The sequence below is a fragment of the Carassius gibelio genome, chromosome B14 (assembly GCF_023724105.1).
Source record: "Carassius gibelio isolate Cgi1373 ecotype wild population from Czech Republic chromosome B14, carGib1.2-hapl.c, whole genome shotgun sequence".
NCBI classification, from domain to species: domain Eukaryota; kingdom Metazoa; phylum Chordata; class Actinopteri; order Cypriniformes; family Cyprinidae; genus Carassius; species Carassius gibelio.
Genome location: NC_068409.1, coordinates 28423091 through 28439824, shown reverse-complemented (window position 1 = coordinate 28439824; position 16734 = coordinate 28423091). Strand labels below are relative to the sequence as shown.

Here is a 16734-nt window from a genome sequence, read left to right as displayed (position 1 = left end):
TAGATCTGAGGTCTTTTTTTTTTTTAGATGAGAGTGAGTTAAAATTATAACTAGAAGCTCAACATGTTTGTTACATACACATAGGCTACTCAAATAGTACTTGTTTTCATTGTTCAAAGGAATATAATGGTATACCATAATACTTAATAGTATTTACAATAGTTTCTCATACTTGTGAATAACAGAGAATCATCAAGTCTGTGAACTCATTAGGACAATGCAGAGATGGTACTTTGTTAACTCAGTACTAAACCCTCCCAGCAGCATGACACCGAGGACTATCTAAAAAAAAATAACTCTGAAACAAGTAACTGAAACTCGGTCGGACCAAGATAGGAAATTGTGAGCTGTAGACTAGGGGCTAATATCATTGTCTGGTATTACAATGATAGACAGTGGTTTCCTGAGCTGTTACTCGTATGAGATGGCAGAAATTCAGACACCCTGTTAAGTAATAAGTGTTTTATGAAGACAAAAAAATCATTACAGTAAGATATTTTTTTTAAATATCGGAAATCATTCATTTTGTCATATTTTCATGTTAGACACTTATTATATTAAGTATAATGATTAGATGCGTTTAACATGTTGTTGAAAACATCCATGTTTCGATTCAAATGCTAAATGATGACTCATTGGAAGCAAAGAAAAGAAAGGGACAGTTGCTGTGCAGTGCTAACACTGAACTCTTATCAGTTTCCTCCATTTGTAGCTTCAGGAATGTTCTGTTTTTCTCTGTAAGTTGCCGTTTCGTGCTCAGAGAGCCTCGTGGCCGCCGGTGAGTTTGTGGAAGAGCTCCTCGTTCAGTGTGTCGCTTTGCTGTCGTGCACGTGTGGACAAGAAGATGTATCCTCCGATGTACTCATGCACAACCTTACAGTCTGCGTTCACACAGCCGAATGCTATGTTAATGTTTCCGTCGAATTCAATCGCCACCTAGAAAAGAGACAGGTGTTGGTGATGTGTATGACTGAATGAAACCAGTGTATTAAATAAGATAAACAGAAAACATATCTAGTCTCCTTTATTTACATTAAATGCATCAGTTACTATCATTATTGAAACATACCTGTCGTATGTCCCAATTAACATTCCACTGTCTCATATTACTATAACGCCACGTCTTCACCACATCTCCGACTCCCAGGTCTATACGGATCAGACGGTTGTTAGCGATGCCCAGAACTTCGTCTTTGCGACTGCCCTTAAACCTAAGAAATGATTGTATTGTGAAACTGGGTTACCTTGGATGACTATTATAAGATAAATCTTTTGTGTTGCCACATACCACAGCATACTCGTACAAGCTTGTTTAAAATCATGAGCTGACCATGTTTTTGTGCTTCTAAAGTTAGTCTACTCACCTGACCATGAAGTAGGAAATTCCAAAATCAGGCAGAGCTTGCCAGATCTGCAGGAACTTCAAGATGGCAGACGTCAAAGAGAGCTGGGCGACATTCTGATAGGCCTCCAGGATACGAGGGGTTAACTGAAAAGTACAAGAGTAGATGAAGGCTACACCAACACTGAAGAGATGAAGTGAAACAAAGACTGCAATACATTGTACAAGATGGAATGACTGGCAGGTTTCATGGTCACTCTACCTGCTTGGGCTTGTATTTCTTCTGGTATCTCGGTGAGACGAGGCTGTGTGTGTTGATGCTGTCATCGGTTTGTGCCGTGGGAGCTGCAGAGCTGGAACGCTGCATTGAAAGGAACGTCTGGATGTTCTGTACCTCACTTTGATACGAGCTGTCCAATAACGTCAGGCCTTTGGATGCCAGTTTACAGGCGGCCATCCACTGAGAATACTGCTTCTCCTGATTCAGTGGGGGGTAGATTCGATTTTTGAAATAAATACAGTTTGTTTTAATCTGTGCAAATACACAACCATTCAAAAGTTTGGGGTCAGAAAGTTGTCTATGTCAAATAAATGCTGTTCCTTTGGACTATTTATGAAGGAATAAATTTTTTTTTATCATGGTTTCTACAAAATAAGCATCACAACTATTTTTAACATTGATAATAATAAAAGATCTGTCTTGAGCATCAAATCAGCATATTAGAAGGATTTCTGAAGGATCATGTGACAATGAATAGCTGCTCAAAATTCAGATTTGCCATTTCAGTAATATATTTTAAGATAAAATAATTGTTTTTAATTGTAATAACATTTCACAATATTACACAGTTTTAACTGTATTTTTGATCACATAAATGCAGCCTTGGTGAGCATAAGAAACTGAATTAACAGACTAACCCCAATCCTTTGAATGGTACTGAATAAATAAATAAATAAGTTATTTAATAAGACCACTTTTTAACAGAGTTTTCATTTACAAATGCATCTTATTAACAGTTACGTACATTTTCACATCGTAAGTAGATTTCATTCATGCCTTCTGGAGCAGGAATGAGGAGTCTGATACAGAACTTCTGGCCTGCTACATTGACATCAGGGGCAACCTCACAACCTAAAGAGAAGCAGATGTGTTTCAGATAACATGGCCTCATTACAGCGATGTGTGTGTCTACTTTGGTTTCAGCCTTGACTGAGGTGTGAAAACATATTCACATGTTGTACAAGCATAGTGTGGGACGCTGCATGCAAAAATGACTCATTTACGGTAAAGCATGCATAATGCCCTGACCTTAATTTATTAAAGGGCCCAAGCTAAATCTTGTTTATTTTCATAAGACTTCACAAGGCCAGGGGATTTATCTACTGTATCAGCTGGATTTTATTCAAATTTAACTTGTTCCTTTTTTATATTGCTGAACATTCAGTTCACTCAGTAACCTTCATCTGTTTTAATATTGTGTGTAGGTAAAATGAAAGTAAAATAAAAAAATGACCTTTCAGGTTCAGTTGTTGAATGGGCTCTCCACAGCGGTCCTCTTTACTTTTATAATAGGAGATCGATGTGTCCTGAAATTTGCACCAGTATTGTTTGTAACCCTTGAGAGTAAGTCTCTTAGGCCTGCAGGGAGGAATTTTTTTCCGAATTTGTTAATAAAACAAAAAAATATTTTGTTTAAAAAAATTAACTTTTGATCCAATGTGTCACTTGTTTGTGAAAGTAGGATTCAGTTGGATTTAGCTGAAGAAAAGGACCTTACCGAAATATTTTCAAATAGTCATTCAGCTCTGGGGCAGTCATGTTATCCTGTGAAAGTAAATTAGATTTTTATTGATGGTATTTCTGATAGCAGATTTAATACCTCTGAATTTGTCTCTGCATCCATGCATTTCAATCTCCATGTCTCATTTTCTGCTATTCTATTAGGAAAGAGGATTTATTGTAAGTGTCTCTCACCAGCATGTCTGTGCTGTTGCTATCTCCCACCATCTTGACCTCCAGGGATTTCAGGGCAGACTCCAAGTCATCCATCCCTTGACAGGAAGAGACCACGTCCTGAGACAAGGACAGTTTTCCTATGTGGTACTGAATAAGAGAGTGAGAAAAAGAGGAAGATGTATGCATGCTGCTGCTTTTTGTATTCATTCCTTTTATTTTAACATTAGTTTAACTAATCTGTTTTATATGGTTTTCTCTGTTGTACCTGCAGGGCTCCAAAAAGCATCATTTCCTCTTCTGTGCAGTCTATGTCCTCCAAGAGAATAGCCCAACGAGCTTGTTCATACAGCTGCGTCAAACGCACTGCATCATACTACAACAACGAGAGAATCGATTTGAATTTCCTGATTCCTGGAAAAAAATTATACACGTGTCTTAACCAAACACCGCTACCTTGGGATCCATATCATGGAAACTGTAGTATTTGAAACGGAGTCCTAGTTTGTCATTCTCCTGTATTCCCTGCTGCATTAGTGAGCGAGATGAATCCAGCCACCTACAGGAAACAGAGGAACATTTCTATTAAGGATGAAATGTGAATTATTATTATTTTCTTAAGTCTTGTTGTTTCTCTGTTGTACCTGGTGTGAATATGTGTTTTGTCCACCACACTGGCTGGGCGGTAGAGTTTAGCGATGGCTTCAGGAGCAGGTGATGGCAAGCTGACAGACAGCATTTTATACACAGCCTCAGTCTTTGGAGAGTCAGCAAAATGAGCCGGCATGCCATTGTACAGAGCTTGAACAGAGCCTACATCCAGATAAACAATTGATACATGTGTATTAAACAATAGTGCATTAAATAGTGTATTAAAGGGGTCATATGATGCAATATAAATTTTTACAAGCTCTTGGTGCATAAAGAAGATCTGTAAAGTTGCAAAAGACTAAAGTCTCAAAACCAAAGAGATATTCTTTATCAGTGTTAAGACTCTACCACTCCCCCCTAAATCACCTCATTCAAACACGCCCCGATGTCTATGTCACTATGTGGAAATATTTGCGTAATGCTGATGAAATGTTTACTCAAAGAAAGAAGGCGTTGTTTCAGTAACCACAGTAGTGTTGAAGCAGCCATGTCAAGGAGATGCTCTGTGTTTCTCGGTGAAAGCAAAAGCACTTTATTTGGCCTTCAGAAAGTAGATGTATTTAGGATTCTTTAAGACGCATTTTATGGACAACCATTTCATGGACCTAGGAGAGGAGCTTCTGAATAAGCTACTTTAAGTATGTTTGGGCACAGTGGAGTCGTCTGTCTTAACAGCCAGTCGCTTGGGTACTGCAAACACATACAAGCAGACGCATTACTGTGTCTGTCATGTGACTCTGTTCCCCTTTCGGGCTTGAACTGATGCTAAAACTAAGATCAATATTAACTGTCTTTACTTTTATTTTGACAGATGAAGCTCGCGATTATGGTAAGGGGGGTTACATTTCTGACGAGTACTTGTGTTGTCCGGCCAATCACAATGCACTGGGTCAGTTGGGGCCAATCAGAGCAGACTGCGCTTGTCAGAAGGAGGGACTTTGTAGAAAACAATCTGTTTGAGAGAGGCTGGGCACAGAGGACCTACAATAACATACAGTATTTGAAAAATAATGTGTTTTTTGAAAATTAATGCATATTCTGTTACACCAAATAATTATCTTTAAAAAAGCATCATATGACCCATTTAAAATCTTCTTTAATGTGTTATTTTGTGCACCTGCAGTTAGAGGAACATCAGTAAGATCATAGAGCTCTTCTGAGGAATCTTTGTCTTTCTTTTTCTTTTTCTCCTCAACAGGACGGAGCAAGGAGAGCTCCTCTGGGTGACGCAAATCTGGAAGCAAGATAGATTCGGTTTTATTTTAAATGATAAGCTGAAATTTAGTAACAGATTGCTTATAGAGGGGGTGTTGGATCCAAGTTTGATCCTTCACTTACTGAGAACCCTGCAGATGCCCATGACTGTGCGAAATACAGGACTGGAGAAACAGGCTCGCATTTTCAGAGTAGCCCCATTCGGCAAGCCCAGTCGCAGAGGCTTGTGCTGTGGGGTGAAGATGAGGCGAGCGTCTGCGTGGACCCCACATTTGTCCAGTGTCCAGCCGGTCCGCAGCAGCCATTGCTGCTTCTGCTCCCACCACAGCGCATGATCGGACCAGTCCCTCTTCAAATCTACAAATAATACACCAGAGCATCTCACATGGTGAATAAAGATTTAGATTTTTTTTTTTTTTTTTCAAATTAAAATTTTGGCTGTCAATAGTCTTCAGTGTCACATGATCCTTCAAAAAATAATTCTGAAATGCTGATTTGATGTTTAAAAAACATTTCTTATTATTGTTAATGTTGAAAACAGTTAATCATTTTGTTGAAATATGATGTTCATGATTCTTCAATGGATAAAACGTTCCACAGAACAGCATTTATTTGAATTTGAAATCTATACTAAGAATTAAAGTCACTTTACTGTCACTTTCAACCAATTTAATGCTTCCTCGCTAAATAAAAATATTAATGTATTTAAAAAAAATAATACTGATCATAAACCTAATAATGGGGGTACATGTAAATCTAATGTGTAGTATGTTTATGTTATAGTATGAGCACATAAAAGCAAATATAATAGACTATAGAATATAATAGTACGGATGGGTTGGTTCACTGAAAAAAACCCGAACCGTTCGGTTCACCCCACACGGTTCGGCACGCGCTGGGACCGCGGTTCAATTTAAATCTGACAAAGCACCTGTAATATGGTTTGTACGTAAAAAACTGTGTTCAGCATATATGTCTCTGTTGATGGATATGCATTCTGGCTTCCCAGACATTACAACAACAGCGATGAGAGAGAAAAAAAACATTGGACAAACCATTCACTTTTGTTCAACGCGAATGCCGTATGCTGGATTATGAGCGGTCGTTTATTCCGTCATTACGGAGGTGCTGATAGCGCGCTCACAGGTGAGACCTGAACAGCACACGTTGATATGTGTTTAAACTAAACTCATTCAAGCTTTGCCAGTTTAAATATTTAAGAGCCAAGGGACGCGGGCTTGCGCGCGCAGTGAGAAGATTTGTGCGTGCGCTCATCCGAAACGTGCAAACCCGCGCCTCAGAACTGTCGCAAATATTAAACTCACTCTAAAGTATCGTTCATTGTCAGGTGACGTAACACACAACAAAACCACGTGTCTGACAAAGAGCGATTGTGTTTAAATGGACAAATTCAGACAAAAATTATGTCAAAATGCCCGTCTTGGCAAGTATCCTACAGCAGACATAGCCGGCTGAACGTAGGCCTGCTTTATCAGTGCATTCTCTTAAAGTGACAGTATATTAATCAAACAGCAACAACAAGGAATTCACTCACTGCTCTTGATTAAAAAGCTTTTGTAACTTTAATAAGGAATAAAATTTAATTCATACAGTCCAATATGCAGTGCTGTTTTACATTTGATTACTTTATTCAATTTCATACCTAAAAACTAATGCTTGACGTTCCTAAAAAAATAATTAAATTAAATAAACTTTATTATTTTTGTCTCTTTACTCTGTTGTATTTATTTGTGCTGTTGCTTGTATTTGGATAGAATATTCTATTTTTTGTTATTTTTTTTTTAGTAGTAGAAAGTATAGTTTTTTTCTCTAAACATAGCACATATCGAACTGTACCGAAACTGTGACTCTAAAACCATGAAACAAACCGAACCGTGAAAAAATTTAACCATGCCACCCCTATATAATAGCCTATATTTGAAGCATCTAGAGCATAACTCACTGGTCTGCTCAACTAATTTGAGAATAACTCCGCCAATGTGTAGATCAGAGTTCACGCTGATCTGAAGGGGTGGTGCATCAGGGCCAAGATCCTCCACTGTGACGTTAAGGTCCCACGCTGCCATACTGCTGCCAAGAGATACCAAAAATATGGAAACAGTGAGGTTTGATCAGACATAAGCCGTTATGTACACCAGTAGTTTTGAGCATGGACCAAACTTTAAAATGCATGATGAGTAGCTGTATATCACATGCTTAGCATGATCACACTCATGGTAATGGTGGTGACACATCACCAGATCATGCTACATCTACCCTGTGAGTGTGATCATGCCGTTTGCTCCTAGTTAAGTTTACCGAGACTGATACTTCCCATTTATACACGAATCACATGGAACCACATTTCCTCTTTTGGTCAAGTGTCTAATCCACCAATGCATGTAATAGGGTGTGTTGGTCTATATATTGGTGCTGTGGGTGTGTGTGTGTGATTGTGAAAATAGTTAACTGAAACTGAAAACTGAAATAGACCCAAACGCAATAAACATAAAACATATTATTTAACTACTCTGCTTCATGTCATTTAAACTCCACAATGAAATAAATTAATGTAGACACAAGACTGCAAAATAGGGCAATGGGTAGTAAAACCACTCTAGTTAATATACAGTTTATATAAGTAAAAGTCTTTAGATATAATTTAACCACCTTAATATTGTATTATATTGTGCATTTTTATTCTAAATCATTTGTTAGTGATCTTAAAGTGACTACAGAAATATTTCACTGTCTTTGTTATTACTCACTGTTAATAGCTCAAAATTGTGAAAAAAAAATAATTATAATTTTGTTACCTTGTCTGTTTGGCCCTGGGTTTGTCGATGATAGTGTCGCTCTTTCTCTCTCGTGCAGTCAATTAAATGCTGGTCGGTCTCTTTATGAGACACTCACACAAACACACCCTCATATAGACAAAACCCCTCTGCTGTGTAAAATCAGTTGTGGCTTTTCAGGGTATGTCAGAGCTGACAGAAAAGGGTGTTCCTCTTTTCTTAGCTTCCGTGTAACGGAACTGTGTATGACTGTGTTGTTTTCACACTAAATGTACTCTTACACAATACAGCAACGACTCATGTTATAAAGGCATGGAAGTACAGCCTAGACTGCGGAGTGTATTGTTGTTTTCACAGAGTAAGATGGTGCTATAATCAAATTATTCATTTTTATCAGTAGAAACCATATAAAATAAGCTTATGTAGAGTGTAGCCAGCATTGAGAGAGAGAGAGAGAAAAGAAAATTAGCAGGGTATTAGCAGAGCCCATAATTATTATTTACATTTTGTATTTTTTTTTTTTTTTTTTTTACAAATTTTATGTAAATTTTGTATTTTTTTTTACAACTATTACGTACATTTTGTAACAATCTTTGGCTTTTATTTGTTATAGAAATGAATAAATAAATGGATAAACATGCACTGCCAGACCAAGTTTGAAAATAGTCTATTTTCACCAAGCATTCATTTATGAAAAATACAGTAAAAAAAAAAAACAGTAATATCGAGAAATATTATTACAAAACAATATATGTTAAAATGAAATATATTCCTGTAATGGAATAGCTGATTTTTTTTAGCTGCCATAACTCCAATTTTAAGTGTCACATGATATCAGAATCAGAAAGAGCTTTTTGACTTTGACTTTGAGGAGCTTCTAGTGCAGAAGAAAGAATGGATGTAGTGCAAAAAACATGATGATATGTGCAGACATACAAAGGAATAACACAGCAGCAATTGAATGATATTGCTACTATTAGCAATACAAATGGTTTAGAAACTTAAAATAGTCAGTTACAGCGTCTAAATTCATATAAAGTGTAATCCAAAATCAGGACGTTGACAAAACCAAGAACTAGTCAAACCAAAATTAGGTTATTAGTAAGAGGACCGCCTGACTGAAAGGTTGCGCTTACACCATCGTGCCGCTAGATGTCAGTAAAGGATGAATGATGTTTATCCGGATCAGTCCAAATTACGAGAAGCGCTGGCGAGTACCCCTACGTATTGGTATAGTCCCGTTTGCTTTTATTGTCAGACATTTGTGTTTCAATTTCACTATTGTTATCTTAAATAAACTGTAAACTGCTTGTTACGACAGATTGCAAATCTCAACAAGGATCAAATCAAGGCACAGACGGGAGACATTGGGGCTTTAAACTTTAGATCTGACAGCTGTCAAGACAGAGACCATGGCGCTTCAGATGTCAAAACTTGCAGCTCGTGTTTGGCTCTCCAAAAGCGCTGGGTTCACGTCCAGCGCTGGGAACAGATGTCCGACTCATCTCGATCTGATGAGCAGACTTGCACTTCGCTCTTTTCATGCGCTCAAAGCGCGGCCCTCCCCGGGGCTCTTATGTAAAGCAGACAGGTGGGAGAAGGTTTCCACGGCCTCAAAGTCACTTCACAGGCGGAGTGGAGGGGCTGCTAAGGCTCGCCGCGTCACCTGGGTTGTAGTGGGCGCCGTGGGGGTCTCTGCTGCGGTGCTGGCCTCTCTGAGCACGAGCACGCTGCACGCCATGAGCGCGCGGCCCGAGCTGAACCTGGATTCAGAGAGCAGCGACTGGACAGAGGCGAAGAGTGAGTCCTGCCCCCTCCAGAGATCAGAGCCACTGTTCAGCACACACTCTACTGACAGAGCACCAGAAACAAATATCATTTCATTACAATTATTAAGATATATCACGACGTCAGGGTGATCTGGCTTTTGCGTCACATTGAAGGAATTTAATTCGCAAAGGACTGCAAAATTATAGCCTCCCTTTTATCTATTTATCTGTCTGTCTATCTGTCTGTCTATCTGTCTGTCTGTACACAGAAGTTTACTGCAAAAAAAAAAATATTGTTGCAACATTTTAGGTTTTACAGACTTAAATTTACATTTAAACCGTATTTCATTTAATAATATAATATTAATATACAAACCTACTCCTAATACTGCAATCTGTTTAGTAACTTTTCCACAAGCTGAGAAAGATAATACTATATAAAGAGTTTTTTTGCAAAAACAGTCAACTACGTTTTATTTTTCTAAAATCATGTTTTTTATTATATCATGTTTTTATTGTGTTGGTTAGCTCTATATTTGTAGTTATTTTTACCTAATCAAAATAACCTAACTCCAGAAATGATTTTTTTTTTTAATTCTTAAAAATGGAGTTCAACTCAAATCAACTCATATATAGAATATGGTACTAAACACCATCATAGTGACATACATGAAACTGAAATTGAACAACATTATTTGAAAGATAAATGCCTAATTTACACAACTGAAAAGAAAATTGTTATTTCAATATAAAAAAAACATCAAACATGAAATGTAACATGGAATTCAGGGAATGCCAATTTAAATTTTCTTTTTCCCTTCCAAAAAACAGTTTTACTGTAAAATTACATGAATTGTCCATTAAAGATTTTTTTTATCTGTATATAGTGAGGGAAATTACAATTGTATAGGTTTTTACTAAAGCAATTTTACAGTCTTTTACCATTAAAATCGTGACCATTTTTACAGTGATCTATTGAAACTATTTGAACATCAAGACTCGTCTCAAGCCAACATCAACATTTTCTGATCAGAATCACCGTATTTATCAATATCAATAAACTGAGCCCTGAAAATTCTAAATGAAAATCAAATAGTGTTTTATTGTATTTATTTTGTATGACTTGATTTGCATATTTGTCTTGTTTGGTAGAAAAGCTTTGCTCCATGGATAAGGAGAAGAGGAGGGAAACGTACAGGGTTGACTTCATTCCTCTGGAGAAGATTCCTGTCTGGAGTCCATCAGGTGAACAAAACACACTAAAACACTCATCATGTATAATAATAATACAGGAAGAGAATCTTTTTGTTTTAATCCTGAACCAGTTTAACCTGTTTGGAGTCCAGAAATTCTTAGAATGATGAAGATATATGAATAGATCGTTGTATGTAGACCAACTTATATGGGGGTTGTTTTTTGTAAATTCTGTGTGCTGCTTTTTAGGCGACTCCTCTTGTAAGCCTCGGTACAAAGTCAATGAAGAGCTGAATAAGAAAATATCCCTCTTCAGTGGTGACATCACAAAACTGGAGATCGACGCAGTCGCCAACGCAGGTGAGAAACAAAGAAGAGGAAAATACAGTCTACATTACCTGGTCTGCCAAACGATTTTATTGTTCCCAAGTATACTTGTGCCTGGCCGTATATCATAAACTTAAAACACAGATTCAGCAGTTTATGTTTTCAGAGTCTTGGTCATTTTCTTTTTCTTTTTTTTTGTAATGAATTGTTTTTCCATAATTGCAAGAGTCATTTTTGTTGAAAATATGCAGTGCGCAGGTAGATTTGGCATCGTTGAGCTTTAGTGAATCTTTTATCTTCTTGGTTTGCAGCACTAAATGTCTATTTGATTCCAGAAAGCACCTCAATAGAGCAAAGAAAAACCCCTTCTCAGCCATATTGCTATTTTCCCATTACTAATAAAAGTTGCCTTTTAGAAAGCAGAAATCATCCGCAGTCCTCATGGGTAGATGTCATGTCACTAGGTGGAGATGGAGCTTACTTTCTGTGTGGTATCCAGTCAGTCCCTTTGTAGACACCCCGAAGGTTTCCTTACATTCATCTGCATTTGCGAGTTTGTTTTTGGCAGTTGCAGAACAAAGTGACTTTCAGTGACTTTCAAGCTTTTTCACATTTGCTTCCTTTAAATAGCTAAATAGACAAGTCAGGCGCTCAGATGACAGACTAAAAACTCTCTCAGCTGCACTTCAGTAAAGATGCACCTGCAAGCTTTATTCAGAATAGCTATATTTAATTTTGCCAAAGGAAACCGAGCGACAGATTTACAGCATATTCAGTGGGATGTACTATTGTGTACATTCAGTGTCAGTTGCTCAATACTCAAGTACATCATTCCAAATGATTGATTGTAAACATTAGCTGTGAACGAAGACATTAGGTCTGTACATCTATCCCTCACAGTCTTGTTTCAGTCGTGTTCAAATAAATGTGTCATCTACCTGAACTGAGGTCCATGTTTGGTCAGGAAATGAATCAATTTGATAATTAATATGCTGCTATTAAAGTCAGCGTTTCAAGATATTTAGCATATTGACATTAGCATATTCATACAGCGTTAGTAGAGTGCTCAGGTTTATTATTTCTCCATCATCATCAGTTTTAAGCTGCCATAAAGCAAAGCAATGACTGGTCGCAATCGTATTACCACAAGACTTTCTGCTTACTGCTATTTGAGCTGATGGAGCTCATTGAAACAGGTGTGCAGAGAGATTGTTTCCAGACTTGTTTGGAACACGAGCAAAAAGAGAAGAAGTGGGCGAGGAGAAAAAGAAGCGGAAAGGGCAAAGGACTAAGAGTGGGCATGGAGAGCAAGAGAGGAGTTTGTCTGACAGGGCATTGATTCATCTCTCCCAGTTGATGCATTGATCAGCTGGCCGTAGGTCTCGGTGTAAAAGCGTGAGGATTAACAGACTGTCCAGTGTCCAGTGGTCATTAATTTAGAGGTTGGAATGAACTTCCCAGTACTGCTAAGTGTGCATCTCACTTACCAAAGTACCCAAGTGAACACAAGCATGTAGATTTTGCAGGTCTTAATTAATTTCATTCACATTTTATCGAAAGATTATAAAGGCAAACCTTTTTTGTTTCTTAAATAACATGCATGTGCTGTTCATAAGAAAGATGTTGTGTGTTAAAAGAGTAGTGAGTTAACTTTTAGTTAGGATTTTTTATTTATTTAAGATTTATGTATTTGAGTTGCATGTAAAATTTTATTACACAGTTTAACATAAACCAATTAATTTAATGCGATGAATATTTGTCAGTCATAAATGAAAGATTCCAGAATCAAAAAATTATGGCATAGCTTATTATTAAATATTTTCATTCATTAGATTGGAATAAACATATTTTTAAAATGCATTGCATTTGATTTATATGCTTAGAATCAGCATCTATACAATTAATTCAGTTAAAATGTATGAACGTGCTTAAAATATTATTAACTTCAAATGAGATGAACAGTCTGTTTTACTAGTATTACAGAAATCTTTCATTTATGTATGAATGACAAATATGCATGACATTAAGTTTATTAGTTTATAGTACAACTCCGTAATCCAAACAGATGGAAATTGTATATGCAATTCAAATGTCAAATTTAAGCCTAAACTTTTTTTTGAGTGCAGCACATTAATGTGAATACAATTATGCATGTACTGTTCAAAGAAACGCATCATTATCTGTATTATTATAGTGTTTATAATTCAGTGATCATGCATCTGATCAGTCACCTTACAAATGTTACAGTCCAGCATTTATTTCTATTGCATTTATCTTTACCTTTTCATTTGTGGAAGCTGCAGGGGTGGGCAGGATTTTTGGCAAAGGGTCCACATTGGATTTTAAATGTAGAGAGTGGGAGGGTATAATAAAATTACCTTGGAGATGCAATGTTCTTCATGATTGGATCTTGTATTCTAAAAGCTGAGAGAAGTCTATGTACTCATTCTAATAAATGGCACACACTTTCCCTAAAGTATGTCTGATGGGGCCACTCAGTTCATTTTTTGAACTACCTTCAGGATTGCTGACAGTTTTCACCAGGCACTATACAAGGTTTATTTTACTTCCTCCCTGGAGAGTTTATGATTCAAATGTACACAAAAGAGCATTAACCTCTTAGAAACGTTACAGGAAAAGTTCATATTCCCATGTTGTTCATTAAAACATTTTTTTATTTTTTTTATTTAGTAGTTGCAGTACACAGATCACTATCAAGGGAAATGTGTCCTGCTCAGTTGTACATATTATAGAAAATTGTCATGAAACATCTAATATCAAGTTAGATGCTTGTGGTTGCCTGGATCTAACAAGTGTCAATGTTTATTTCCTGGTCCTGGATCCCCCCAGTGACTACATATCACATAAGTGTCTTGCATATCAGACATACCCATTTCAGGTCTTCAAGTCTCTACTAAAAAGCTGATGTCTTGAATCAGGTATCTTTGATTAGAGAGACATACAAAATTTGTAGTGTTGGATATACACCGCAAACCAGGGTTGGGTAACAGGTCTAAGTTTGATTAAAATTTATCACTGAGATGTAATTAGCACCAAGCAATGACTTTCCTTTGAACAGAATATAGCACTGCATATTGATAATCTTCAACATGCAGTCAGATGTTTGGTGGCACCTTTTACAGTAGAGAGGGAGAACATGCTCATGGTTGCCATATTGGATGACCTGCATCAACCTACTGGGCAGGTTTAAAGCACTGATTGAGTATTTTGGTTTGAATGCTTGGTTGAATTTCGCTGGAGGCACGTTAGATGCTGAGTGATAACAGAGTTATTTCAGGATAATTGACTTGTGGGCTGGATTAAACCACGTTAAGGGCCATAGTTTGCCACTGTGTGTGCTAGACTCTTATGAAGGTCAGAATTAAACAGCCGTTGAACTGAGCAAAAACGTACAAACGCATATTCTTTGAAACTTTGAGAACTCAATCAGTCAATAGGGAGAGTGACGGAGAGGTGGGCTGGAGTGGGGAGGACAGTTTGTCTGTTGTTCTCAATAAAGATTGGATTTACAATAACATTGCCTCCACCCCCTGTCCTCTCTCTCCTCCCTCTCACAACATTTTACAGCTCTTGGCTCCTGGATCTGCCCTATAAAACACCGTAAACATAAAATCCACAAGCACTTAGGAACTGTCCTTCCGAGAGCAGGGGTGGAGGGAGGGATAAACATCCTTTTTACTCCACTAGCCATCCATCGCTCTGTCAATCCACCCATCCATCTAGTTAGTGGGAGAGGATATACTGTCCTGTATTGGTTTATTAAGATGCATTACATTGTGAATAGTGTATTGAGATTGGGTTTGAGAGAGAGAAAAAATCCACGTGCCCTTGTTGGTTTTGCAACTGAAAAGTACACAAAAAGAAAAAAAAAATTATTAGGAAAAGATTATGATGTAGGATCATAACCTCGAAACTGAATAAACAGTGTTGTTTAATGAAGATTATTTGCCTCACAGTGTTTGCTCATGGGAAAAATTGCATTCGTCCTCCATGTTTAGTCTGCTGGGAATTAAAAACGAGTGTCAGTGTTCGGAGTTACAGATAAGCGATATTCCAGACAGATACAGAAACCATCCCAGATAAGAGTGACGCCATGTAGTATAGACTAAAATGGAACTGAGAGTTTTTATTAAATTTCTTACAAATATAAAAAACACAATTGGATGGATTTGATTGAATTGCTGTATTATAAAAAGCAGCCAAAGAAAGTGGAGGGCACTGTGGATGGGCTGAAGGTTACAATTTATTTTCTTTCTTAAATTTCTACTTTTGACTGACTAATCTAGAAAACCCCCAAGATGTGTTGCGCAGAACTCTATCTTCTTTATCCTGAGCCAGAAAAATAGCCCCACAGATAGAAGAGAGAGGCATGACAGAGGATGGGAATGAAGAGAGTAATGCTGCATTTCTGCCTGCGCAGTTTTAGCCTTCACTGCCGTGTAAGAAGGTATGCATAATTCACACTGATATGTCTTCCTTTCACAAAAAGCTTGTGATATTCACACAGCTTTAGCAGGGAGTGTGGATAGCGCCACACAGGCGTATGTAAAATGTGTAGACATCTCTAAATAGGTCTGAAAATGCAGCTTATTTGTCAAAGAGCATAAGCCATTAAATATGTTATCTGTTGCAAATGAAGCTCAGCATCCTTAGCTGGTGGTTCAGACCCCTCTCACCAGCGTAGGCGAATTTAAAATGAGTTCACACTGAGAAATCTCACATCTCTCAGCATATGCCACATTGTTGCTAATTGGAAACCAAGCTTGTTGGAGAGAAATGGTTGTCACACAAACAACCCTAATAAATTCATTCTGTCTGCGTCGCTTAGAAAAATTCATTTCAGTGAAACGGCTTTTCTTTTATAAAGCATTTTAGCCTATTTAGTTAGGCAATTTGAAAGAAGAAAATAGGTTTAAACATGTATTTGAACAGTGAATATAAATTGAAGGAGAATATGAGCTGTTCATATATTTGAAACGCTCAGAAATTCCCAAATGTAGTTCCGTGACTGAATTCTGTTTGATGCCCAAGGCTTTGGAATCAGCTTTCAGTTACTGAACCTTTAATGATATGAATGATTTAGGATTTAAAAAAAAAGAAGATTTGAGCATGTTTTCAGAATGGCAGCCTCATAGCAATTATTTTAGGTCTTGTTAAAAGCCTCCCACCTATACCGTTCTCTCACAATCAATCGCCAGTTTAGCTCCAATGAAGGAATGTGAAATTGGTTGGTCTCTGCTCAGTCTAATTAGTCTAATTGACCCGATGTGTAAATGCAGGGAAAATAGGTATGCAGTTCATCAGGGATGACTTCTGAGAGTTGCTGCTACTGTTTGGATTGGTGCAATTGCTTGGTGTAATTGTATTTCTCAGTTTGGTTTCACTAGGTACAATGGGAGAGGTGCTGTGAAGCCCCTAGGTTTAGCTTCTCTGGATTTGATTTCCCAGTAATTGGGACTTGTCAAA

The 16734-nt window shown here is 37.4% G+C and overlaps 2 protein-coding genes across 4 annotated transcripts in view; one reads left to right on the top strand and one right to left on the bottom strand.

Annotated features, from left to right (window-relative positions):
- Window positions 1-447: 447 nt before the first annotated feature.
- Window positions 448-8146, bottom strand: LOC127970877 (fermitin family homolog 3-like). Of its 2 annotated transcripts, none has more exons than XM_052573571.1 (15): window positions 7979-8146; window positions 7126-7253; window positions 5286-5519; window positions 5065-5181; window positions 3941-4109; window positions 3753-3855; window positions 3565-3672; window positions 3318-3446; window positions 3121-3167; window positions 2857-2981; window positions 2368-2474; window positions 1605-1820; window positions 1365-1489; window positions 1070-1211; window positions 448-936 (listed from the first exon to the last, which is right to left on the bottom strand). In XM_052573571.1, the coding sequence occupies exons 2-15, from the start codon at window positions 7247-7249 to the stop codon at window positions 757-759; spliced, it is 1926 nt and encodes a 641-aa protein (XP_052429531.1). In that variant the 5' UTR covers window positions 7250-7253; window positions 7979-8146; the 3' UTR covers window positions 448-756. The 2 variants fall into 2 exon arrangements, with proteins under 2 accessions (XP_052429531.1, XP_052429532.1); XM_052573572.1 differs by having other exon boundaries at window positions 7126-7250; window positions 7979-8142.
- Window positions 8147-9190: 1044 nt separating this feature from the next.
- The window catches only part of macrod1 (mono-ADP ribosylhydrolase 1), a 54228-nt gene continuing 46684 nt past the window's right edge, over window positions 9191-16734 (top strand). For both annotated transcript variants that reach the window (XM_052574608.1, XM_052574607.1), the window contains exons 1-3: window positions 9191-9757; window positions 10879-10971; window positions 11170-11280. In XM_052574608.1, coding sequence (XP_052430568.1) covers window positions 9370-9757; window positions 10879-10971; window positions 11170-11280 — 592 coding nt within the window. In that variant the 5' untranslated portion in view covers window positions 9191-9369. The remainder of the gene's footprint in view (window positions 9758-10878; window positions 10972-11169; window positions 11281-16734) is intronic.